At 42.3% G+C, this 25954-nt stretch overlaps 1 protein-coding gene across 6 annotated transcripts in view; it reads right to left on the bottom strand.

Moving 5' to 3' along the window:
- Positions 1-25954, bottom strand: part of XYLB (xylulokinase) — a 306665-nt gene that overhangs the window by 119956 nt on the left and 160755 nt on the right. For all 6 annotated transcript variants that reach the window (XM_077268660.1, XM_077268663.1, XM_077268662.1 and 3 more), the window contains 4 exons: positions 21629-21744; positions 10237-10352; positions 9756-9829; positions 8256-8352 (listed from right to left, as the gene is read on the bottom strand). In XM_077268660.1, coding sequence (XP_077124775.1) covers positions 8256-8352; positions 9756-9829; positions 10237-10352; positions 21629-21744 — 403 coding nt within the window. The remainder of the gene's footprint in view (positions 1-8255; positions 8353-9755; positions 9830-10236; positions 10353-21628; positions 21745-25954) is intronic.

The following is a 25954-nucleotide window of genomic DNA, read 5'->3' as shown; positions in this document are numbered from 1 at the left end:
CCCCTGATGTGCCTAAACAGTGGAAAGCCCCTACAAGTGACATCATTTTGGAAACTAGACCCCTTAAGGAACTTATCTAGATGTGTGGTGAGCACGTTTAACCCCCAAGTGCTTCACAGAAGTTTATAACGTAGAACCGTGAAAATAAAAAATCATATTTTTTCCACAAAAATGATCTTTTCGCCCCCAAATTTTTATTTTCACAAGGGTAACAGGAGAAATTAGATGACTAAAGTTGCTTTGCAATTTGTCCTGAGTACGTCGATACCCCATATGTGGGAGTAAACTACTGCTTGGGCGCACGGCAGAGCTCGGAAGGGAAGGAGCGCCGTTTTGGAATGCAGACTTTGATAGAATGGTTTGCGGGCATCATGTTGCGTTTGCAGAACCCCTGATGTGCCTAAACAGTAGAAACCCCTCACACGTGACCCCATTTTGCAAACTTGACCCCCCAAGGAGCTTATCCAGATGTGTGGTGAGCACTATGAACCCCCAAGTGCTTCACAGAAGTTTATAACGTAGAGCCGTGAAAATAAAAATTATTTTTTTTCCACAAAAATGATATTTTAGCCCACTATTTTTCATTTCCCCAAGGATGAGGAGAAATTGGACCCCAAAAGTTGTTGTCCAATTTTTCCTTAGTATGCTGATGCCCCATATGTGGGGGTAAGTCACTGTTTGGGCGCACAGCAGAGCTCAGAAGGGAGGGATCACCATTTGACTTTTTGAACGCAAAATTGGCTGGAATTTTGGTGGCGCCATGTCGCATTTGGAGACCCCTGATGTACCTAAACAGTGGAAACCCCCCAATTCTAACTCCAACCATAACCCCAACACACCCCTAACCCTAATCCAAACCCTAACCATAACCTAACCCCAACACACCCCTAATCCTAATCCCAACCCTAACCCCAACACACCCCTAACCCCAACCATAACCCTAATCACAACCCTAACCCCAACATACCCCTAACTCTAATCCCAACATTAACCCTAATCCCAATCCTAACCATAACCCTAACCACAAACCTAACCCTAATCCCAACCTTAACTCTAATCCCACTAATCCCAACCCGAACCCTAATCTCAACCCTAATCCCAATCCTAGCCCCAACCCTAATCCCAACTCAAACCCTAACTTTAGACCCAACCCTAACCCTAATTTTAGCCCCAACTCTAACCCTAGCTTTAGTCTAACGCACTTTAGTCCAACTGTAACCCTAATGGGAAAATGGACATAATTGCATTTTCTTTATTTTATTATTTTTCCCTAACTAAGGGGGTGAAACGAGGGGGGTTATTTACTATTTTTTTTATTTTGATCACTGTGATAGGGTCTATCACAGTGACCAAAATGAACCAATAGGAAAAATCTTCCTATTGTTGCCGGGTGCCGGCCGGCAGATCTCGGCAGGCGCACTGCGCATGTGCCCGCCATTTTCTTACCAGAAGACACCAGCGGAGACCCTATTTCTCTGTCCTCTGATGTGCGATCAATGGCTTTAAATGGCAAATCGCACTTTAACGCTAATAACGGCAATCACAACCCGGGGGTCGGTAAAAACTGACCCGAATCATGTTCTCTGGGGTCTTGGCTACCCCGGGCAGCCGAGACTCCGGAGAAAATCCGACTCTGGGGGAGCTATACACTTTTTCCACAGTGGCGTTAATTAACAGCGCTGTGATTAAAGTACCCGTTACTACCACAGTTAAAAGGTGTATCAGCGGTCGTTAAGCTGTTAAGGATAGAATGAAGTGTTCTTCCATTAGACTGCAGAAACTCCAGGAAATTGTCTCCATGATCTTTACTTCCTACTAAAAAAACATACTACATGGCCAAGAGTACATGAACATGCCTCCTTTTCAGCCAAACTCATTGTAAGCTGGAGTACAAAATCATAGGACGCCACAAGCCAGATCGTCATGTTCCATTAGGTTGGCGTTATACAGAGGGCTGGGCATGCATGTAACAAGCAACCAAGGTGTGTGTGTGAAAAACTGCCTCGAATATGCCACTGTGTCTTACTGGCACATCATTAGAAAATTGTTTATGGTATACCTGTTTCTGCAAAACTGGGCAGCCATGAAGACCTGGCACTAGACAGGAGTCCTACCCATCTCATACCTTCCAGTGTTCCCGGTACAACACGTGATAAGGCTGACGCAACATCATCTGTGCGACATGACAGCTAATAAAATGCTACACCAGAAGAGATTCGCAAAGGCTCCTGTTGTCATGACTCTGTCGGGTGTCCCGGGACCAAGGGCTCCTTCCCTGTCCCTAACACTAGGGGGTGCCCTGTTTCCCGGATTACTTCAGATGGTGAAAACGCCAGGGCCACGTATATTGCCCTAGCTCCTGAATTTGCCTTCAATCTGTACCCTTCCCACACCCAGGGAAGAGGGGAGTAGTAGTGTAAAACACCAACCAGACTAACAAGATAATACGAACAGGGATAACGGAAAATACCAAACATACAAATATACTATAACATGTAACAGAGGTAAACACTGGGGAGTGGAGGATGGGTTAAACCAAAGTAGGAGAAGGGAATTATGACATACTCAAAACCTAGCAACAGTCACAAATAAATTCACCAACTGCCTACTCAAATAACCACCAACAGCGACCTCCAAGCCATGCAGCATAAGCTATCTCTGACAATGAGTGTTAGCCAGGACCCAGATTATATGGGAGTGGCTAACAGTGCTCAGCTGAGAGCCTTAGCTCCAGGAGCTCTCAACTAAGCAGATTAACCCCTGCACTGCCCAAAGACATTTACACTGTTTAATATGAAGGTGAAGTGCTTCTAACCAGTGCAGGAGTAGGAGAAATCAGACGCTTCGATCTTCCGGCTCCTCTCTGGCATGGTAAATTCGTGACACTCGTCTAGCCGCCAGGTACCACTAATATGGACGAAGGACTGGAGTCCCACAAACTGATCCACACATCTCTAGTGCCCACTTCAAATAGGCAGACACTACCAAAAATTATGTCTGACAGAACAAAGAGACTTTGTTTGCTTCAGTACAATCCATGGACCTATTGGCGAATCTTGTTTGTCAGGGATTCATGCACGACGGCGCCACTGACGTGGAGCTAAAATGTAATATGAACTTAGCCTAATCCAGTACAAAAGACAGATGCATTTTACCGCTCTTCTAACAAATACTCTTTGTGTATTTTCTATTTGTGCTGCAGATCTTGTCTATCCAGAGCTCCCTGTCCAATTTTGTTTTATTGAGTCCACAAGGAAATAGAAATCTCAAACTTTAAAACTGCTGCAAACTTTCTGCCTTATGAAGAAACAATGTACTTATAATCCCTACAGCAATGTATCAGACACAGGCAAGGAGCAGCCTCTGTGCGGAGTACGGTTCTCATAAAAGATGAAGATTGATTTCCCATCTTTCCAAAGAATGTTACTGAACAATTACCTGAATTATTGCTTAGGTGGACATCAGAAATGTGTCTAAAACAAGCTAAATACAGAGCTTGTACATTTTTTCATTAACTTTTAATTAGCGAAGAGCAGATTAATCAGTTGAGGATCCAGTTCAAGTTGAATTTCCTGAAATCAGCAGTTTGATGCAAATTCGAACACTGATTCCTTTCACAATTTGCAAAATGCACCATCTCCAACACGGCTGAAGCATAAGAGAGTGGGCTAATGTGTTTACGTGTGGCTGTGCAACTTCCCATAATACCCTACAGCTCTGTCATTTAGCGGATTCTCACACCTTGTACAGTGGTGGTCAAGACCTGGGCCATCACAGATCAGCAGTTCCCAGTGGAGCACAGTTTGTACGGCAGAGTCATTTTCTATCTCCAGAGTCAATGATTAAGTCCTCTTTTACGCTTCCATTTTTTTTACAATCTGTCAAAACGTTCCTCTATGCGTTGTCTCCGCCCGACAGACAGCGATTTTACGACGGATCCAGTGCACGACGGATGAAACGGAAGGCCATCCGTCACAATCCGTCGCTAATACAAGTCTATGAGAAAAAAACGGATCCAGCACAAACATTTGCTGGATCCGTTTTTTTCACAAAACGGCGCATTATGACGGAAAAAGAAAGATGGAAGTGTGAAAGAGGCCTAAGTCTCTCTGTCCTGTAAGGTGTAAGCTCTTAGGGCCAGTGGGGTTCTCTCTCTCTTCTGTAGAGCGTAAGCTCTTATCGCCAGTTTGGTTCTCTCTCTTGTGAAATGTAAGCTCTTATGGTCAGCGCGGTCCTCTTTTCTCTCCCCCTGCAGAGTGTAAGCTCCTATGGTTAGCATGGTTCTGTCTCTCTCCCCTTATCCACATGTATTTTCCGAGCAATTACAAGCTTTCCAGTATTGAGATTCATATGAATTTATTTACCGTAAATCGAATCTTTGGGAAAAATTCACCGAAGCATACAAATCTGAATTTTAAAACTCTGCTCATCTCTACTTTTAATTCTCTCAGTTCACACAAATAGCCGTGATGTTATATAAGCTGAATGTCAGATTTATTCATCTTTCTTTGCCTTCTATTGCAGGATCCCCCCGAATTGAAAAGAGGGCTTTCAATACTTTTACACAAAAATAATCTGGCTCACAAACGACATGCCTTTAGCATATTTGGGCAAATTGTTAGCTATACATGTATAGCCAAGTCTGACGCAGACTTCCATCCACAGAAGGTGCTTCTAAACAGAAGGTGCTTCACAAACACTGCACAAACGCAGCCAAAAATGAAAATTAGCTTATCCTACTGATCGTGATTGGTTGGAGAAATAATAGACCTCAATCCATTGAAGTTATAAGTATGTGGAATGCAACCAGTGGAACGAGATCATTTGATGACTTTTTCTCCTAACTAAGCCTGATGACATACCTATATAGTAATCGGGAAAACACAGAGGAAAGGGAAAGTAGACTTCTATTACACATTTTTTAGCAGTTTTTCCTTATGCACTGGAAGCCTTAGCAGTTTCACTTTATGTCAGACTATAACAGTATTTGGTAAGGAAGGGGGGCCTCAAAGTGTCGCTAGAACTGGGACCCTAACTATCCGTGTCCAGGGGATACTCTTAGGGTATGTGCACACGTCCGGATTTCTTGCAGAAATTTCCTGAAGAAAACCGGAAATTTTCTGCAAGAAATCCGCATCTTTTTTTTGCTTTTTTTTTCAGTTTTTTTCGCGTTTTTTTAGCATTCTGCAAGCGTAATTAGCTTGCAGAATGCTAAAGTTTTCCAAGCGATCTGTAGCATCGCTTGGAAAACTGACTGACAGGTTGGTCACACTTGTCAAACATAGCGTTTGACAAGTGTGACCATCTTTTTACTATAGATGCTGCTTATGCAGCATCTATAGTAAAAGATAGAATGTTTAAAAATAATAAAAAAAATAAAAAAATGGTTATACTCACCTGCAGGCGTCCGTTCCTATAGATGCCGGTGTGGTTCAGGACCTTCCATGACGTTGCGGTCACATGACCGGTCTCGACCAATCACAAGACCGTGACGTCATCGCAGGTCCTTCACCGCACACCAGCTATAGAAACCGAAGCGGCAGCGTGCAGCGGAGAGGCGGGAAGACATCGAAGGTGAGTATAGGACTATTTTTTATTTTAATTCTTTTTTTTGGACCAATTATATGGTGCCCAGTCCGTGGAGGAGAGTCTCCTCTCCTCCACCCTGGGTACCAACCGCACATAATCTGCTTACTTCCCGCATGGTGTGCACAGCCCCGTGCGGGAAGTAAGCAGATCAATGCACTCCTAGGTGTGCGGAATCCCCTGCAATTCCGCATTTTAATGAACATGTTGCTTTTTTTTCCGCGATGCGATTTTTTTGCGGAAAAAAAGGCTACATTTGCACAAAAAATGCGGAATACACTGAAAATAATGGGAGGCATATGTTAGCGTTTTTTTCGCGTTTTTATCACGTTTTTATAGCGAAAAAACGCGAAAAAAACGCGAAAAATACTGAACGTGTGCACATGGCCTCAAGGTAGAGAGGCTCGAGTCTCCGATCTTACTATGCTCCTGTTAATGTCCTAAGCTGTCCTCTCCCTCTCCTCCAAGAGGTCTGGGACAGATATGTTACTGTAAATTCTCGTAAGACAAGCAGGGATGACAAAAAGCAACTTGCATACAAAAACACTCACCAAGGGTAGGGAGGAATAAAGTGAAGGATAGGAAGGTACAAACCAAATAGGAATAAGATAATGGAGCAAGCATACTCCAAAACCAGCAGACAACAATCTCCAGCAGCAACTACAAACTCCAACTTCAGCACACCAACTCCAGCAAGTCAGGAAGCAAAACTTTACCAGGCATGGATTTTATTATTATTATTATTATTATTATTATTCATTTTTATAGCGCCATTTATTCCATGGCGCTTTACATGTGAACGGGGCAAATATAGACATGGATGAGAATGTTTGGCCAGGTTTTACAGAGAAAGAAAAGGAGCAAGTCAGGAACAGCTCTGAGATGGAGCTGCAAGTCTCTAACCAGCATACAAAGAGTCAATAACCTCCTCGTCCATTTAATATGAGGAACAAAACACACAGGCTAAATGCAAGATCTGTGATTCACAGTACGTAAAGATCACCTAACCCCAGATCTCCCAGGAGCACGTGACACACTTGTGACACTTTCTCTCTCTCTGCTCCAGTATAATTTTACCTCTCGCTGAAGACAGATCTGTACACAGATTTGAGCAGTTTTTGAAAGTGAATGATTAGTGAAGAGAAATGACTAATAAGTGAAAAAAGACTGATATTATTCCAATAAGATATATTATCAAGTTTTTTGTCATCATCGCTTGTACTGTTGATTTATCGAAAAAAAAGTGTGATTAAAACAATTTGTTCTTTAATTAGTAAAGACAAGGCTTTATATCTCCGGCTACCATTTACCTGTTAGGGATCTACGGGCAGCTGTAGACGCATGTCAACCAAGTCCAACGACCAAGGACAGTGAGTCTGTATAATGAAGCGTGATTTTTTTATTATAACCGAGTTTCTATCTGGTCTAGGAGCCCTAAAAGGGGGAGATATTTCCAGGGCTCTCTGATCATAATGCATAAAGTGAATGACAAGCAATTAGAATTATTTCAATAAAAATGACAGACAGCTTCAGAAACAAACTTAATGCTGGCCAAACCTATCAGTCATTTCAATAGACTAATGAGGACCAACACTACTTGGATGAGTGGAAGGAAAAAACAGTCTGTCTTTTGGATGAGTAGTGATAGCATATGTCTAATCTGTGAGGGTGGTGTCTAACCGCATAGACTTGTTATGGAGCCCGGAACACCACTCCATACGTTCAGCACGTGCAGAGAGGTGGTGTGACCATTCTAGGAGGGCTCAGGGTCTGGACCGTCACCCATCTGCAGCAATATACAACCCCTATTATACATAAAAAAAAGTTACCGTATTTGAAATTAAGGTTATATTTCAAGGATAGAAACTGTATGAAAAGCAGAGGAATATTAAACTTTCTATCACAATATATAAAGAAATAAAATACTGCTTTAACATGTAACACCCTAACTACATATTTAAATTCATAGTAAAAGATGTAAGAGCGTGTTATTATCATATGTCTGTGTATTACATGAACAACCCCATTCGCTTTAATAAGAAGGTCATAATGCTTCATTTTCTGTGTGATGACACTGATGGGGAACTCAACACTTGCTGCCATATTCCAGCAAGAAAGTCTAGGATCAGCTTCTTGTCAGGAGCCCCACCACTGTATAAAACACCTTTAATATTTTTGCCCAAGTTTAATATGACATGGGCAGGAGGAGCTGAGTAGATTGATATAAAGTTTGATGGGAAAAGAACTATAATTACTTGTAGTTTATTCATGGATATCCCTGCTCATTCTATGCTCAGGATTCCAGTGGGAGGCCTTATGCTCAGGAGTCTAGTGGGAGGCCTTATGCTCAGAAGTCCAGTGGGAGGTCTTATGCTCAGGAGTCCAGTGGGAGGTCTTATGCTCAGGAGTCCCTGGTATGCTTATCATGGATTTAAAGGGGTAATCTGTCAGCTTGTGTCGCCAAGAGGCAAGTATGTGTGGATGGGACCGTCCCAATGTGGAAGTGAGCGGAGCCAGATAACCCAGTTAAATGCATAAAATGTAAGTTGCACTGAATCTCTTCCTACAAAACTATAGGTATCTGCTCTGCTCTTTGTTCTATACGATGCAGCCCACAGATAGGACTGGGTGTGCAATGTGACAGATGAAAGACAAGAAGGTGTACTTACATATCTTATACCCAAGTCTTTCTGCATAGATCCTCTTGGCCATAAACTGCCCCTCAATTAGCGCTCGGATTTCAATATCTTTTGAGAATTCTGACACCTATCAGATAATATAAGATGGAAGAGTCATAAAACGTTTATCACTTTAGCGTCCATGGTTGGAAAAGACAACATAAAGCTGTGAGGGATGTCACAGTGCGCTTATGTCAGGACAGGTATAAAGTTGCCATGATGTTTTGTCTGATTGGGATCTCATTCTCCAGTTACAGTCTTTGTTAGGTAGATAACATAGTGATGGTTAGTTAAACCACACCAGGGCGCTATCAGCTGTTAGATGAAGAAGAAACAAAATAAAATAAATAATAATCCCATTTAAAACAGGCTGGTAAACACCCAACGCACGGGCAGAACGCTTGTTCATCGGGTGCGAAAATATTTAAGCTATGCTAAAAATGGCCATTATCAGCAGCACATTGTCCTGTGGAAACAATATGTGTGCTGCCGAACATGATATTCTATGCACACAGAATGATCATATTAATAATTGTTCTGTGTGCATAGAATTCCGGCCGGCCGGTCTACACTGACCAGTGAATGAAAGCCAATCATCTTCTACATAGCCAAATGGCGGTTGTTTAACGACTGAGACCGGGCAGTCTGATTAGGCTCTAAGGTCACCTACAGATGAGGTCTCTTTCCAGCAAGTGAAACCCAAGTTTTTCAAGAGGAAGATGCTTCAGGAAACGCTAGCCTTTTTGTTCAATAAGCATCTTTTTTAGTTATATTTTGGTTGATTTTTTTTTCTTTTTTAGCCTTTTTGTTGCATCTTTTTCATTGTCATTTTTTTTTTACTCCAACAATGAAATGAAGAAACTGTTTTTAATAGTGCTTAAAAAGATTTTTGTGCATCTTCCAGGCGTCTTTTGAGCCTTCGAGTTGACTTGTACTGTAAAGCACAGAGCATCTTCAGGGTGGAAACCGCCTGTAGAACTGTCCGCTCACTTCTTTTATTGCTCTTTGAAAAAGTCAAGCCGGTAAAATACACTCTAAAGACTGAAAAGATATAGAAATGGTAGTGTTTCGCTAGCGCTTTTTCAGGAAGTTTTCAAACCTAAATCCGCCTGAAAAAGACATTGTCTGTACATACCCCAAAAGTAACCACTTACATCCAGAATAAACACTTATATCAACCTAATATTTCAGGGCTATAATATCTGAGGAGGTAGGGAACCTTGTAAGCGAGGCTGTGAAGGACAAATACACGGCCATTGTTTCCAGCCTGGTCACACAGCATATTTGTTGCAAAAATCAATTGCTCTGAATGGACCTGCAGAAATATATGTAAATACTGCAGAAAAAAAGAACTCCTTTCACATGTCTGGAATAGATATTCTAAGTCACGGAAAACTTCTTCACAGAATCTGCCACTTGTAAACAAACCCCCATGTGTTGTTTCCCCCAGCGTGAAAGTAGCCTATAAGCATCTTGCTCATTTTAACTTGCCTTTTGGTTTTCAGCATCAAACCTGTGAACACCAACAGCTTGTGGTGTGATTTCCATAACATCAAAGTAAAAGCCTAAGAAGCAAAAAGAAAATATTAGTATCATAAATAACATAAGAAGTAACTGACAGTTTGCTGAAGATATTACATAAATCTGGATTTTCCGTAAGTGTTCCGTACTGCAGCTCTACATTGCCACCTGGTGGCTGAGAGTGGTTCTGCACACTATAAAAACGTGTGAAATGGCGCTATAATATCAGAAACGTTATAGAATGGCATATGAAGATAACACAAATTCACTTCAATTATTAACATTTTACAAAATCAAAGCTTTATATACAGTACATATGTGAATTTTAGCCTTCCTTACAACTATGTGGGGCAGTTCCACAAAATAAAATAGAGTAAAACATAGATATCTGAGACGGTCCCCAAATCAAGCTGCAGTATATGGGCATTGTGCAGTATATTTCTGCTAGTACCTATATGTCCATTGTTTCCAGGTGGGGTCGATCTCAAAATGTTGGAAAACTCTTCCCAGGAGGCAGAGGAACAGTTGTCTCGGATTTTCTCTCTCATCAGCGAGCCATTTTTAAAACTGGGAAGCAATGAGAGAACATAAAGTAGTTTTATACAATCGCCTGACTATGTAGTGAAGTGGTGACCTCGGTTTGGCTTCAAAAACAAAAGAAGTTGCAAAATTGCATTTGTCTCTCGAGACCAAGAAACCAGAGATTGTGATGGTGAAAATATGATTAGATCGTGAAAGATGATCCATTGGAAAGCGATGATTAGAAAAGAATCAGAGATTACATTTGAGGGAATTTATAGGCTTGGTTAATTGTCATTGTGAATCGTATTTATAGGTCGAGACCTATTTATGTATTTCCCAAAACAAGACCAAAAACGACCAAAAAATGGCAAATAAAGGGTCCACAGTGCTCGACCGCCAAACCTAATATTATAACCTAATATTATTGTGCTGCAAACAATGATGGCATGTCCTAAGGATATCAGTATTGAGATATCACTTATATTGGAAGCAGGCAATAGTTGATCTTCTATAAATAAATACAATGTAATCCACCCATGAGAGATTTCGATAACTGCCAGGAGCAGCAGAAGTATAGAAAAGTCTATTTTTTTTTCATCAATGGCAGATTTAATGCACTCTATTGGTGCCTCCAGTGAGAAAGAGTTTAAAATAAGTCCTATTCTCTCACCTGCTTAAAGGGAATTGGTCACCAGGTTTTTGCCAGCATGATGTAGGGGCAGAGACCCCGATTCCAGGGTCTCACATGGGCTAGCAAAAACCTGGAAACAGATTTACTTTAAGAAGTGAGTGTCAATCATTACTGGTTGGAAAAATGCTTCACATTTTTTTTTAAATGATTTTCAATATTCTTGCCCTGGAAGAAGCCCATCCAGGCGAAACTTCAGTTGGGCTGTTTTAGTGGTTTTAATGCCATGTGGACTTTCATGTATCTGAATACACTGTTCGTCTTCTCAATAAACCAGATTAAAAATTCCTTATAATCCACTGTACACATTATTGCATTGGGTAGCCTGCCTCCAGCGATGAAAGGATGAACGAGCAAGTGGACTGTTTTCAATGACTTACTCTTAAGTCACGACAGATGCTGAAAGTGGTCCCAGTTCACGTCTATGCACCGTTGGTCACGTCGGAGCATGTTGGCAGATACTGCTTGCAGTGTTTGTGATGTTTTCCTTGCGTTCATCCAGGCTATGTGGATTGTTGGTGTACGCTTTCTATTTAAAATGTCCCCACAGATAAAAATCACATGTGGACAAGTCCGGTGAAGGTGGTGGCCATAACTCCTTGCTCACAGTTCGCAAGTTGTCCCATCTTGTTGGAAAAAGCAGGCCATTTTTCTTCTGTTAGTTGGTTCCAAAACTGTCCAAATATATCCAGGTAAACTGCAGTATTAACAGTTAATTTGAAGAAAATTGGGCCCACTATTGATATTCCAGACTCAGCGAACCAAATGCCAACTTTTTGGTAGTGAAGTGGTGTTTCATGAGTCACATGGAGACCTTCAGTGGACCAGTACCTTGTATTCTGGGAATTTACGTCATCTGATAAATGGACCCAGGCTTCATCCATCATGAAGTAGAGCAATGGGTCCAAATACCCATTAGCAATCCTAGACAGCCACCACGTACAATCATTTATGTGTTTAATTTTGTTGGTTTCTTCCAGGTCCAACACACACGTTATTCGGTAGAGTTTCAGCCCTCACTGGAACGAGGTTTGCGATTAACAACTTGCTCAATTCAGTCTTCAAGCTGATTTTTGGGGGCTGCTCAAAATCTGCTGCTGAACTTCATGCACGACTTTGGCCGTATTGACCGATGGAGGCCTCGGTTTATTTTTTTTAGGACAGAGCAGGTTTGATGTTATTTCAGAACCATACAACGTTTAGCTGGTGGTTTTATCAAGAGTCAGCTAGACGCAAAACGTGTCAGATAAATATTTTATGCCCATTCAACTATTTTAATGAAGTCATAATGAAATATTTTTGCTTTTAATTCGCTTTGCTTTTTTTACAACTTTGAACAAAGCGGCTTGATACGTCACAAGTTTTATCAGTGCATAGTGTTGTGGACTGCCCAGGAAACCCAGCTGAAAAACATACATACAGTGCCTTGCGAAAGTATTCGGCCCCCTGGAACTTTTCAACCTTTTCCCACATATCATGCTTCAAACATAAAGTTACCAAATGTAAATTTTTGGTGAAGAATCAACAACAAGTGGGACACAAGTGTGAAGTTGATCGAAATTTAGTGGTTATTTTACATTTTTGTGGAAATTCAAAAACTGAAAAGTGGGGCGTGCAATATTATTCGGCCCCTTTACTTTCAGTGCAGCAAACTCACTCCAGAAGTTCATTGTGGATCTCTGAATGATCCAATGTTGTCCTAAATGCCTAAAGATGATAAATATAATCCACCTGTGTGTAGTCATGTCTCCGTATAAATGTACCTGTTCTGTGATAGTCTCAGGGTTCTGTTTGAAGCACAGAGAGCATCATGAAGACCAAGGAACACAACAGGCAGGTCCGTGATACTGTGGTGGAGAAGTTTAAAGCCGGATTTGGATACAAAATGATTTCCAAAACTTTAAACATCCCAATGAGCACTGTGCAAGCGATCATACTGAAATGAAAGGAGTATCATACCACTGCAAATCTACCCAGACCTGGCCGTCCCTCTAAACTTTCATCTCAAACAAGGAGAAGACTGATCAGAGATGCAGACAAGAGACCCATAATCACTCTGGATGAACTGCAGAGATCTACAGCTGAGGTGGGTCAGTCTGTCCATAGGACAACAATCAGTCGTACACTGCACAAATCTGGCCTTTATGGAAGAGTGGCAAGAAGAAAGCCATTTCTCAAAGATATCCATAAAAAGTGTTGTTTAAAGTTTGCAACAAGCCACCTGCGAGACACACTAAACATGTGGAAGAAGGTTCTCTGGTCAGATGAAACCAAAATCAAACTTTTTGGCAACAATGCCAAAACGATATGTTTGGCGTAAAGGCAACACAGCTCATCACCCTGAACACACCATCCCCACTGTCAAACATGGTGGTGGCAGCATCATGTTTTGGGCCTGCTTTTCTTCAGCAGGGACAGGGAAGATGGTTAAAATTGATGTGAAGATGGATGGAGCCAAATACACGACCATTCTTGAAGAAAATCTGTTGGAATCTGCAAAAAACCTGAGACTGGGACGGAGATTTGTCTTCCAACAAGACAATGATCCCAAACATAAAGCAAAATATACAATGGAATTGTTCACAAATAAACGTATCCAGGTGTTAGAATGGCCAAGTCAAAGTCCAGACCTCAATCCAATCGAGAATCTGTGGAAAGAGCTGAAAACTGCTGTTCACAAACGATCTCCATCAAACCTCACTGAGCTCGAGCTGTTTGCCAAGGAAGAATGGGCAAGAATTTCAGTCTCTCGATGTACAAAACTGATAGAGACATACCCCAAGCGACTTGCAGCTGTAATCGCAGCAAAAGGTGGCGCAACAAAGTATTAAGTGTTGTGAATTTGGATTCTGGGCTCCCCCGGTGGCCGCTTGTGGAATTGGACTTGTCATCCTCTTTCCTGTTTCACCTGGTTCCATCAGTAGTGGGTGTCGCTATTTAAGCTCATTTCTCTGGTGGTTTCTTGCCGGTCAACAATGTTATCTGATGCCTCTCAGTGCTTGTTCCTGCTTCTAGACTACTACTAGATAAGTTGGACTTTTGTCCATGTTTTGTTTTGCCTATTTGTTCCAGTTCACAGCTGAAGTTTTGTTACTGTGTCTGGAAAGCTCTCGTTGATCAGGGATTGCTACTCTGGCGTTATGAGTTAATGCCAGAGTTTAAGGTAATCTCTGGATGGTGTTTTGTTAGTGTTTTTCTGCTGACCATGAAAGTATACTATCTGTCTTCTGCTATCTAGTAAGCGGACCTCAAATTTGCTAAGACTATTTTCCTGCTGCGTTTGTTGTTTCATCTGAACTCACCGTCATTATATGTGGGGGGCTACTGTCTTCTTTGGAATATTTCTCTAGAGGTGAGCCAGGTCTTATATTTCCCTCTGCTAGCTATTTAGGTCTTAGGCCAGAGCTGGGCATCTAGCGATAAATAGGAAATGCTACCTGGCTATTTCTAGTTGCGCGGCAGGCTTAGTTCATGGTCAGTATAGTTCCATCTTCCGAGAGCTTGTCCCTCTATAGGCTTGCTATGATCTCTGCCTGCAGAGATCATGACAGTTTGACCGGCCCTATAAAGTGTTAAAGACCCAGGTTGAGAAAGGAGAGTTATAAGAAGTCTGCTGGAATTTTTTTTTTTTTTTTTCCTCCAGTCTGCCTTGCTGCAGTCTTTTTTCTCTCTCTCCTCCTAATCTCTGTATGGCTCTGTGTGCACCTGACAAGAATGGATTGTGTTTCTATTGTGGGGATTCTACTCATGTTATATCAGCATGCTCTAGGCGTACAAAGAAGCTTGATAAGTCTGTTTCCATTGGCACCATTCAGTCTAAGTTTATTTTGTCTGTAACCCTGATTTGCTCTTTGTCATCCATTGCCACGGACGCCTATGTTGACTCTGGCGCTGCTCTGAGTCTTATGGATTGGTCCTTTGCCAATCGTTGTGGTTTTGATTTAGAGCCTTTGGAGACTCTTATTCCTCTGAAGGGGATTGACTCCACCCCATTGGCTAATAATAAACCACAATACTGGACACAAGTAACCATGCGTATCAATCCGGATCACCAGGAGATTATTCGTTTCCTGGTGCTGTATAACTTACATGACGATTTGGTACTGGGATTGCCATGGTTGCAGTCTCACAACCCAGTCTTGGACTGGAGAGCAATGTCTGTGTTGAGCTGGGGATGTAAGGGTATTCATGGGGACTTACCTTTGGTTTCTATTTCGTCGTCCATTCCCTCTGAAGTCCCTGAGTTCCTCTCTGATTATCAAGACGTCTTTGACGAACCCAAGCTTGGGTCGTTACCTCCGCACCGTGAGTGCGATTGTGCCATAGATTTGATACCGGGTTGTAAATATCCAAAGGGTCGTTTGTTTAATCTGTCTGTGCCGGAACATGCTGCTATGCGGGAATATATAAAGGAGTCTTTGGAAAAGGGACATATTCGTCCATCTTCTTCTCCCTTGGGAGCTGGGTTTTTCTTTGTCTCAAAAAAAGACGGCTCTTTGAGACCATGTATTGATTATCGGCTTCTGAATAAGATCACTGTTAAGTATCAATACCCATTGCCATTGCTTACTGATTTGTTTGCTCGTATAGAGGGTGCTAAGTGGTTCTCTAAAATTGATCTTCGTGGGGCGTATAATTTGGTGCGGATCAGGCAGGGGGATGAGTGGAAGACCGCATTTAATACGCCCGAGGGCCACTTTGAGTATTTGGTCATGCCTTTTGGTCTTTCTAATGCCCCTTCAGTTTTCCAGTCTTTTATGCATGATATTTTCCGCGATTTTCTGGATAAATTTATGATAATATATCTGGATGATATTCTGATTTTTTCTGATGACTGGGACTCTCATGTCCAGCAGGTCAGGAGAGTTTTTCAGGTTCTGCGGTCTAATTCTTTATGTGTGAAGGGGTCTAAGTGCGTTTTTGGGGTCCAGAGAATTTCCTTTTTGGGGTATATTTTTTCTCCCTCTTCCATTGAGATGGATCCCGTCAAGGTGCAAGCTATTTGTGACTGGACTCAGCCCTCCTCTCTTAAGGGTCTTCAGAGATTTTTGGGCTTTGCCAACTTTTACCGCCGATTTATTGCTGGTTTTTCGGATGTCGTTAAACCACTGACTGATTTGACCAGACAAGGCGCTGATGTTGCTAATTGGTCCCCTCATGCTGTAGAGGCCTTTCAGGAGCTTAAGCGCCGTTTTGCCTCTGCCCCTGTGTTGCGTCAGCCTGATGTGAATCTGCCTTTTCAGGTTGAGGTTGACGCTTCGGAGATCGGAGCTGGGGCAGTGTTGTCGCAGAAAGGTTCCGACTGCTCCGTCATTAGGCCTTGTGCCTTCTTTTCTCGCAAATTTTCGCCCGCAGAGCGGAATTATGATGTTGGGAATCGGGAGCTTTTGGCCATGAAGTGGGCGTTTGAGGAGTGGCGCCATTGGCTCGAGGGGGCTAGGCATCAGGTGGTGGTATTGACTGACCACAAAAATTTGATTTATCTTGAGACTGCCAGACGCCTGAATCCTAGACAGGCGCGCTGGTCTTTATTTTTTTCTCGCTTTAATTTTGTGGTGTCATACCTACCGGGTTCTAAGAATGTTAAGGCAGATGCCCTTTCTAGGAGTTTTGACCCGGACTCTCCTGGTAATTCTGAACCCACAGGTATCCTTAGGGAGGGAGTAATTTTGTCGGCCGTTTCTCCTGATCTGCGGCGGTCCTTGCAAGAGTTTCAGGCGGATAGACCGGATCGTTGTCCGCCTGATAGACTGTTTGTTCCGGATGATTGGACCAGCAGAGTCATCTCTGAGGTACATTCTTCTGCATTGGCAGGTCATCCCGGAATTTTTGGTACCAGGGATTTGGTGGCAAGATCCTTCTGGTGGCCTTCCCTGTCACGAGATGTGCGAGTCTTTGTGCAGTCATGTGACGTTTGTGCTCGGGCCAAGTCTTGTAGTTCTCGGGCTAGCGGACTGCTGTTGCCCTTGCCTATTCCTAAGAGGCCTTGGACACACATCTCGATGGATTTTATTTCAGATCTGCCTGTTTCCCAGAAGATGTCTGTCATCTGGGTGGTCTGTGACCGTTTCTCTAAAATGGTCCATTTGGTTCCTCTGCCCAAGTTGCCTTCTTCTTCTGAGTTGGTTCCTCTGTTTTTTCAGAATGTTGTCCGATTGCACGGTATTCCTGAGAATATTGTTTCTGACAGAGGTACCCAATTTGTGTCTAGATTTTGGCGGGCATTCTGTGCTAGGATGGGCATAGATTTGTCTTTTTCATCTGCTTTTCACCCTCAGACTAATGGCCAGACCGAGCGGACTAATCAGACCCTGGAGACATATCTGAGGTGTTTTGTCTCTGCTGACCAGGATGATTGGGTTGCTTTTTTGCCATTGGCAGAGTTCGCCCTCAATAATCGGGCCAGCTCTTCCACCTTGGTGTCCCCGTTTTTCTGTAATTCGGGGTTTCACCCTCGATTTTCCTCCGGTCAGGTGGAATCCTCGGATTGTCCTGGAGTGGATGCGGTGGTGGAGAGATTGCATCACATCTGGGGGCAGGTTATGGACAATTTGAAGTTGTCCCAGGAGAAGACTCAGCGTTTTGCCAACCGTCATCGTCGTGTTGGTTCTCGGCTTTGTGTTGGAGATTTGGTGTGGTTGTCTTCTCGTTTTGTCCCTATGAGGGTCTCTTCTCCTAAGTTTAAACCTCGGTTCATCGGCCCTTATAGAATATTGGAGATTCTTAATCCTGTTTCTTTCCGTTTGGACCTCCCTGCGTCCTTTTCCATTCATAACGTTTTTCATCGGTCGTTATTGCGCAGGTATGAGGTACCTGTGGTACCTTCAGTTGAGCCTCCTGCTCCGGTGTTGGTTGAGGGTGAGTTGGAGTACGTTGTGGAGAAAATTTTGGACTCTCGTGTTTCCAGACGGAGACTCCAGTATCTGGTCAACTGGAAGGGTTACGGCCAGGAGGATAATTCTTGGGTCAATGCATCTGATGTTCATGCTTCTGATCTTGTTCGTGCCTTCCATAGGGCTCATCCTGGTCGCCCTGGTGGATCTGGTGAGGGTTCGGTGCCCCCTCCTTGAGGGGGGGGTACTGTTGTGAATTTGGATTCTGGGCTCCCCCGGTGGCCGCTTGTGGAATTGGACTTGTCATCCTCTTTCCTGTTTCACCTGGTTCCATCAGTAGTGGGTGTCGCTATTTAAGCTCATTTCTCTGGTGGTTTCTTGCCGGTCAACAATGTTATCTGATGCCTCTCAGTGCTTGTTCCTGCTTCTAGACTACTACTAGATAAGTTGGACTTTTGTCCATGTTTTGTTTTGCCTATTTGTTCCAGTTCACAGCTGAAGTTTTGTTACTGTGTCTGGAAAGCTCTCGTTGATCAGGGATTGCTACTCTGGCGTTATGAGTTAATGCCAGAGTTTAAGGTAATCTCTGGATGGTGTTTTGTTAGTGTTTTTCTGCTGACCATGAAAGTATACTATCTGTCTTCTGCTATCTAGTAAGCGGACCTCAAATTTGCTAAGACTATTTTCCTGCTGCGTTTGTTGTTTCATCTGAACTCACCGTCATTATATGTGGGGGGCTACTGTCTTCTTTGGAATATTTCTCTAGAGGTGAGCCAGGTCTTATATTTCCCTCTGCTAGCTATTTAGGTCTTAGGCCAGAGCTGGGCATCTAGCGATAAATAGGAAATGCTACCTGGCTATTTCTAGTTGCGCGGCAGGCTTAGTTCATGGTCAGTATAGTTCCATCTTCCGAGAGCTTGTCCCTCTATAGGCTTGCTATGATCTCTGCCTGCAGAGATCATGACAATTAAGTTAAAGGGGCCGAATAATATTGCATGCCCCACTTTTCAGTTTTTGAATTTCCACAAAAATTTAAAATAACCAATAAACTTTGTTCAACTTCACAATTGTGTTCCACTTGTTGATTCTTCACCAAAAATTTACATTTGGTATCTTTATGTTTGAAGCATGATATGTGGGAAAAGGTTGAAAAGTTCTAGGGGGCCGAATACTTTCGCAAGGCACTGTATATTGGATGGGGTGAGCTGTATATACACTGTGTTCCAAATTATTATGCAAATTGGATTTCAGTGTCGTAAAGATTTAATTGTTTTGTTTTTCAAATAAACTCGTGGATGGTATTGTGTCTCAGGGCTCAATGGATCACTGAAATCAATCTGAAACACATGTGATAATTAGTTTTCCAGGTGATTCTAATTAAAGGAAAACTACTTAAAAATGATGTTCCACATTATTAAGCAGGTCACAGGTTTCAAGCAATATCGGAAATAAAAAGGATCTCTCTCGTCCTGAAAAGCATCAAATATTGCAATGCCTTGGTCAAGGGATGAAAACAATAGATATTTCCCGAAAACTTAAGCGTGATCATCATACTGTGAAGAGATTTGTGGCTGAATCTGAGCACAGACGTGTTCGTGCTGATAAAGGCAGAATGAGGAAGGTTTTTGCCAGTCAAGTTGATCGGATTAAGAGAGCAGCTGTTAAAAAGCCATTACAAACCAGCAAACAGATATTTGAAGCTACTGGTGCCTCTGGAGTCCCTCGAACTTCAAGGTGTAGGATCCTTCAAAGGCTTGCTGTGGTGCAAAAACCAACTATTCGCCCACCGATAAACAGTTTTCACAAGCAGAAACGGTTGTAGTGGGCCCAGACATACATGAAGACTAATTTTCCAACAGTCTTGTTTACTGATGAGTGTCGAGCAACTGTGGATGGTCCAGATGGATGGAGTAGTGGATGGTTGTTGGATGGCCACCATGTCCCAACAAGGCTGCGACGTCAGCAAGGAGGTGGAGGAGTCATGTTTTGGGCCGGAATCATGGGGAAACAGTTGGTAGGGCCCTTTAAGGTTCCTAAAGGTGTGAAATTGACCTCTGCAAAGTACATAAAGTTTCTGACTGACAACTTTCTTCCATGGTATAAAAAGGAGAAACGTGCCTTCAGGAGCAAAATCTTCTTCATGCATGACAACGCACCATCTGAAGCTGCAAAGAATACCTCTGAGTCATTGGCTGCTATGGGCATAAAAGGAGATAAACTCATGGTGTGGCCACCATCTTCCCCTGACCTCAACCCTATAGAGAACCTTTGGAGTATCATCAAGCAAAAGATCTATGAGGGTGGGAGGCAGTTCACACCAAAACAGCAGCTCTGGGAGGCAATTCTGACTTCATGCAAAGAAATACAAGCAGAAACTCTCCAAAAATTCACAAGTTTAATGGATCCAAGAATTGTGAAGGTGATATCAAAGAAGGGTTCCTATGTTAACATGTAACTTGGTCTGTTAGGATGTTTTGAAGGTAAATAGCTTTTTTGTTCAGTGAATGTGACCTCCTAATGCTGCAAATTCCACAAATGAGCATTTTCAGTTCTTTAAAACATATCAAATGTCTAGAAATTTTTCTGTGCCTAATAATTTGGAACAGTGCATTTTGAGTTTTTATTCATTTTGGAGATTATACTGTTATCATTGGGAGGTTTCTCAATAAAATTCAATGTATAATCTAACGGGTGATGACTTTTATTAGATTGACTGTCATTTGCCCCGACCTTTAAGGAAAATCTGAGAAAAATGTAATTTGCATAATAATTTGGAACATAGTGTACAAACTATATTTATTACTGCTCCTTTGGACAAAACTGACAGCTGATGAGAGCTGCTGCTGCTCTCTGACTTCCTCCAGATGTCCTCTGCATTAAAGAACATCTTTCTTCTCCTTTAATGATCACTCATTCTCAATTCATGGGTTATCTGTATTCAATGTAGACTGATGTCCCCATACTGAGATAGGAGATAGCAGTTGGTGCTTTTAACATTCTATTGAGAGGGAAGGAGCTAAAGGTTGACACAGACATTCAGCTGCAAGTTCTCCTGACCCCACAGTTACTGTTCCTCATGGTACTGTATGAGCACCAACTGTTATCTCCTATTTCAGTATGGGAAAGCCTGTAGTCAATGAAGACTGCTTTTAGCCATGGATTGAGAATTTTGAGAATGAATGATCAGTCCTGTAGAAGAAAAAAGCACATTTATCTGATATTACAAAGTTTCCTATTTCTGTGTGTACTATTGCTTTCTGGAAAAAAACAACATTAAAATGAAGGTTATTCTTTAATCTGTCAGATGTTTTATGCTATGCATTCTCAGAGCAGCATTATACAGGGGCTAAAAGCCTGATTACAGTGATGTGTCACTTACCAGGCTATGTTTTGGTATTTCAATAAAATCAGTGTTTTATCAGCAGGAGTTTATCACTACAGGACTAGATGTCTCGTACCTCCTAGTCCACTGCTCTGTGTAACCCCGCCCCCACCACTGATTAGCAGCTTACTGTGACTGCACAGTGTACACAGAAAACTGTGGTGTGGGCGCAGTTATACAGATCTTGGCATTCTGAGTACTGCCTGATCTGCATCAGAGAAAACCGTGATTGTATGAAAATGACAGCAAGTGCCCAGTAAGTGACAATTCCATGGAATGAGGGCCTCAGCCCCGATATCATGATGCTCTCAGATTGCATAACATAAACCTGCTGACAGATCTGCTTTAAATACTTTGTTCATATGCAAAACTGTAAATTCAAGGGAGTTCCACATGCAATAACAGTCAATTGTCTCACCAAAGTAAAGCCATATAGTCCTGAGAGTGCACTGGATTGATGAATATGTGCCCCTCCAAAGCCGGAGTAGGCTCTTTTATCCAGAGGAATAGAGTGTCACTGGTGCCTAGGCTGACCTGTAAAATCAAAAAGTATAGACGGTATATGCATAACCAGAAGAGTGGAAAAAGATCCCATAAATATAGATGTTATAGAAAAGAACAGATAAGAAGGTGTATAGCAGGGCAAAGCTATGGAGAATTGGTGAGGCCCGTGCTCTGTGCGCTAAAGGAAATAGACAATAAATTAATAAATATTGGTTAGGTCCAGTCTCTCAGATCATGTAGAGAGCAAATATTTTGTGAATGGGCATGGCTATTTTTTAACATAAGAATAATTATTATAATACTGATATTTCCAGGAGGAATAACAGAGGAATTGCACAATGCAAAGTTCAAGATAATACAGTAGGCAATTATTATTTTATGGAAAATGAAATTATTTACTAAAATGTGCAGTGTCAAAAGACCTGAGGGTCTTGTTCATGCCACTTCCTTTAATCAGGTAGAAATATCCATAATTATATCATGTGATTTGGATTTAAAATAAATATCTTTGAAGGTTTATAAAAGACGTCTATGACATGATGACCTGAACCTCAAACTCTGGGGGAGAAACAGTTAACCTCTAAAACCTGCATATACAGACTGAGGAGTCAGATAATGCATCATTATATTTTTCTATTCTTTCAAATATTCCTGCATTCATAATATTGAATCTCATTAAAAAGTCAATATGTATAACCTCTGGCCATAATGACATTTCCATCAGGCTATAAAATGTGCACGGCGGCAAAGAAATAAGAGAAAGAATCATCTGTGCAAAATGGAGAAGAAAAATATGTGTGGAGGCTGGTGGCATATTGTGAGGGCTCAAGTGTTGAGGTCCATGGCTATTATGTCCATGGCTATGAAATACTGGCTTCGTTATAGGGCGGGAAACATGTTTTAATGGACTCTACTGGATTATTATTACATCAGAATTACATCCTTTGCTTCCAATTGTCTATTCTAAGAAAAAAAAAACTATGAAATTAATAAATTCTTGGAAGTTATAAGTCAAAAGTTGAATCATCTCTTATCTAAAAAGTTGAATATTATTGTTTGTATAATTGTTGGGTCCTTCATTTTTAACTCCTAAAATAAATAGGATCTTTACTGCCAAATACTTTTTATGCATTTGCTGATTAAAAGGTTTTTTTGTGATGAACTGTTCTTTACTAGTGATGAGCGAATATACTCGTTACTCGAGATTTCTCGAGCATGCTCGGGGGTCCTCCAAGTATTTTTTAGTGCTCGGAGATTTCGTTTTTCTTGCCTCAGCTGAATGATTTACATCTATTAGCCAGCTTGATTACATGTGGGGATTCCCTAGCAACCAGGCAACCCCCACATGTACTTATGCTGGCTAACAGATATAAATCATTCAGCTGCGGCAAGAAAAACTAAATCTCCGAGCACTAAAAAATACTCGGAGGACCCCCGAGCGTGCTCGAGAAATCTCGAGTAACGAGTATATTCGCTCATCACTATTCTTAACATCACTCATCTAAATACTATATAAGCTGCCTCCTTATGTTAGAGCAATATTTCTAAACTTCAGTCCCAAGTTTCCCCAATAGGTCAGGGTTTGGGGATACCCCATAGAGAGAATACATATGATCTTCTTGATGCCTGATCAGTAATTGTATAAGATGTGCAATATTTAAAAAATCCTACAAACATGGCCTGTTGAGAATTATTGAGGACTGGAGAAAGAATGTACATTACTATAAAAAGGTCACACTTGATGGCGAAACTTTAGCCCTGATGTAGAACCCGCAACAAGGACCCTTCCTCAATATTAAGCAGCTTGTTATAGTAGAGAGGCGACTCATTTGAATAGTAGGTAAACTAAAAAATTGTAACTGACCCTGCTGGTTCCTGTACAGACTAGAGATCCTGAGCCGCAGGCAGTCCCTAACGGTTCCTGACTGAGAAGAGATATCCCTTATCACAGACTAGTAAATGGCAGCTTGGACCTACGCTCCCTGAATGGCCATCGAGCGCTTCACGATCCTCCTAAAGAACCAGAGGGCACAGCTGAGTGTAAATTACTTACAAAAGAGAAATTGCTGAAAAAAAGGAAAGATCCCAGAGTGAGTAAAGTAAACCACGAAATACAGAATAAAATACGTACTATTAGATTATATGCTGCCTACTTCCTAAAATGAAACAGAAGGTAGGTGCAGAGTAAAGTGCAGAAACAGCAAAGAGACATAACCTAGATGGAATTTCACAGACTGGCTTTATGCTACAGCAGAATGGCTGAACACCCACAAGAAACTATTTACAGCAGGAAAGGCCAGCAGGGGAAAGAATATAAAGCCACACCTGAAAGTTGATAGGGCAGACAAATGAAAATACCTGTGTTATGCTAAGAAAGCTGCAGCCAAGATAACAGAACCTGAATACCCGAGAAAAGGTGTGTCTGCTGTGGTTCGGCGGACAGAAAAGCCGACCACAGAACACAGGGTTCAAACCCAGAAGCATGACACAGCTAGACGTAGGTCCACCAGGACACATGAGCAACTAGGGCACCTATTGTTGTATCTCTCATGGAAGTTTTCAACAAAACACCTTGAAAGGTTTTATTTGCACATTAGTTGTGCCAAAATCCATTCTAAAAACCTCTTCACAACAACTACTTGACACGTGCTTCATTCTAACATGTGGAACAAAATGACATGTCCATACTTAGGGAAAATTTTACAAAGAAATTAAATGAAAGCAAAGCAAAAAAAAAATCACAGAACGCTGCCTGCCCTGCACATGAATGATGTCATCGGGGTGGGCAGGGTTAGCGCCGAATGCTTTCCCATCCTCCTGTCCCAGAAGAGGAGCTGCTGCCAGAGAGTCCAGAGCGATCTCTGTGCTGGCAGCTCTGTGTCTGCAGGTGATCTGTGTCCCTCAGCAATGTGCCCACTGTGATCTCTGTGCCCCCCGCTATGTGCCCCAATGTGATCTCTTTGGTCCCCCAACTATAAGCCCTCTGTGATCTCTGTGCCTCCCAGCTATGTGCCCCCATGTCATCTCGGTGCCCCTCCTGTGATCCCTGTGCCCCCCAGCTATTTGCCCCCTGTGATTTCTTTACCCTCCTGTGATCTCTGCTACCCCTGTGATCTTGCTGCCCCCCGCAGCTATAAGCCCCCTGTGATTTCTGTGCCCTCCAGCTATATGCCCCCTGTGATCTCTCTGCCCCTCCAGTTATATGCCCCCTGTGATCTCTGTGCCCCGTGATTTCTGTGCCCTCCAGCTATATGCCCCCTGTGATCTCTGTGTCCCCCAGCTATGTGCATCCCTGTGATCTCTGTGGCTCCCAGCTTTGTGCCCCCTGTGATCTATGTGCCCTCCTGTGATCCCTGTGCCCCCCTGCTATGTACCTCCTGGAACATTTGTGCTCCCATGTAATCTGTGCCCCCTGTGATCTGTGTCCCGTGATCTCTGTGCCCCCCAGCTATGTGCCCCCCCGTGATCTCTGTGCCTCCCAGCTATGTGCCCTCCTTTGATTTTTGCCCCCCCCCCCCCCCCCCCTGTGATCTTCGTGCCACCCCTGGAAAAGCAACTGTGAGAAACAACATGATCAGCATCACGTAACATCACAGCTGCACCAAAGAGAAGCAGCTCCAGCCATCACATTAAGGCTCAGTTATTGGAATTAATTGTTTGACTAAACATACTGGGGTAATTTTTAAGGTGATCATTTTTATGTGGCCCCCGAATGATGCTAGAAATTTCCAAATAGCCCCCGGCCGGAAAAAGGTTCCCCACCCCTACTCTATAAAGTCCTTTTATTCTCAAAATCATTGGTGATCTGAGGCCACAGACCTTCTCACATTTATCTATGATATTAAGAGAAAACTTTTTACTAGATTTTGCCATTAAATAAATAATTTCTTTTTCACATACAGTCAGGCTGCCGTCACACTATCAGTATTTGGTCAGTATTTTACATCAGTATTTGTAAGCCAAAACCAGGAGTGGAACAAATAGAGGAAAAGTATAATAGAAACATATGCACCACTTCTGCATTAATCAGCCACTCCTGGTTTTGGCTTACAAATACTGATGTAAAATACTGACCAAATACTGATAGTGTGACCGCAGCCTATAAGTGCTATACTAACCACACAAACTATGAAAAAGCTGGCCAGGTATATCTTCCTAGATAAAGCAAGCATGATTGCTAATAAAGGGTATTTAGTAATTTCTTTATAAATATTAGTTTCCTTTAGTTATTTTTTTTCTA

This window comes from Ranitomeya variabilis, chromosome 6 (assembly GCF_051348905.1).
Source record: "Ranitomeya variabilis isolate aRanVar5 chromosome 6, aRanVar5.hap1, whole genome shotgun sequence".
NCBI classification, from domain to species: domain Eukaryota; kingdom Metazoa; phylum Chordata; class Amphibia; order Anura; family Dendrobatidae; genus Ranitomeya; species Ranitomeya variabilis.
Note: the sequence above shows the minus strand (reverse complement) of the source record. Positions and strands in the feature narration are given on the sequence as shown.